We start from the raw sequence: 1,211 nt of genomic DNA, 5'->3' as shown, positions 1-1,211 counted from the left end.
TTAATGTTGTTGTTGTTGTGTTGTTGCTGGCGATGATGTCATGCAGTTCGTGAGGATGTCAATGTAGTTGATGATTTGATGTTTTCGGAGAAGATGCTCTGAACGTTGTCAATAATAGCGATGTTGCACTGCGACTTAAATAGCAGCAAAAACTGCTTTGAAGCTTCTACAGATAATGACAAACGGTTTGAAAATAATTGCATTCACTTTATTTTGCAACTTTGGATAAAATAACCACAAACAAACACCCATGCTCACGCACACAAACAAACACCACATACTCACGCACACATACAAACTACGCAGTCATCCCAGAGAGAGAGAGAGAGAGAGAGAGAGAGAGAGAGAGAGAGAGAGAGAGAGAGAGAGAGAGAGAGAGAGAGAGAGAGAGAGAGAGAGAGAGAGAGAGAGAGAGAGAGAAAGAGAGAGAGAGAGAGAAAGAGAGAAAAAGAGAGAGAGAGAAAGAAAGAGAGAGAGAGAAAGAGAGAGAAAAAGAGAGAGAGACACGCAACGAAACGGAACAATATTTAATTTAAAATAAATGTTCCACAGTTAGCCAAAGTAAAATTTCAAAAAAAAACCTCCTAGTCTGGCCACCCAAAAAAGTTATAATAAAACCATAAAAACATCATGAATCATACCTTATCTTGCTTCTTTATAACTTCTTTCCCGCCTTTTTTCTTGCCTAGCATAGAGGAAACAGCGGATGGCACGAGGGTTTTTGTTTCAGGAGGGGGTTCCAACAATTTGGCACTTTTCTCCATGACATGGATGTGGCTGCGAATCAAGCGCTCCATGGCGCGGACTGTTGAAGATAAGGAAGCTGCCGACACCTGCTCGCTCATGGCTGCTCGCTTCTGTCGTTGTGGATATTTTAAAATCTGACAGAAGTTACTGTGCGGTTTCTCCAAGAAGTTAATTTACTTTCAGCAAAATTTTATTACTGAGGAAAATAATTAAATTAAATTATGAAGTCTACTGTGCAGTTGGCTATTTTTTGTGTTTTTCGAGGTGTTATAGCTCAAATAATCTTTATCTCGTCGTTGTTTTGTTGTTTTAATCAATCATTCTACTGCTATTATACATAGTTTATTTTCATGTTGTTGTATATTGCATTCTGTTGAATTTCTGCAAAGAGAAATTATATTTAATTAATAGAAAAGTTAATTTTTCAATTCAAATAATATCTTGAAAGATTTCAAATGAAAAAT

At 37.1% G+C, this 1,211-nt stretch overlaps 1 protein-coding gene across 1 annotated transcript in view; it reads right to left on the bottom strand.

Moving 5' to 3' along the window:
• The window catches only part of HELRODRAFT_176769 (hypothetical protein), a gene marked incomplete at both ends in the record, with an annotated part of 4,305 nt that extends 3,460 nt beyond the window's left edge, over nucleotides 1-845 (bottom strand). Inside the window, one exon of the mRNA XM_009024115.1 lies at nucleotides 642-845. Within this exon, the coding sequence (XP_009022363.1) occupies nucleotides 642-845 (204 nt within the window). The remainder of the gene's footprint in view (nucleotides 1-641) is intronic.
• Between the last annotated feature and the right edge of the window lie 366 nt (nucleotides 846-1,211).

The sequence above is a fragment of the Helobdella robusta genome (assembly GCF_000326865.2).
Source record: "Helobdella robusta unplaced genomic scaffold HELROscaffold_39, whole genome shotgun sequence".
Lineage (NCBI taxonomy): Eukaryota > Metazoa > Annelida > Clitellata > Rhynchobdellida > Glossiphoniidae > Helobdella > Helobdella robusta.
Note: the sequence above shows the minus strand (reverse complement) of the source record. Positions and strands in the feature narration are given on the sequence as shown.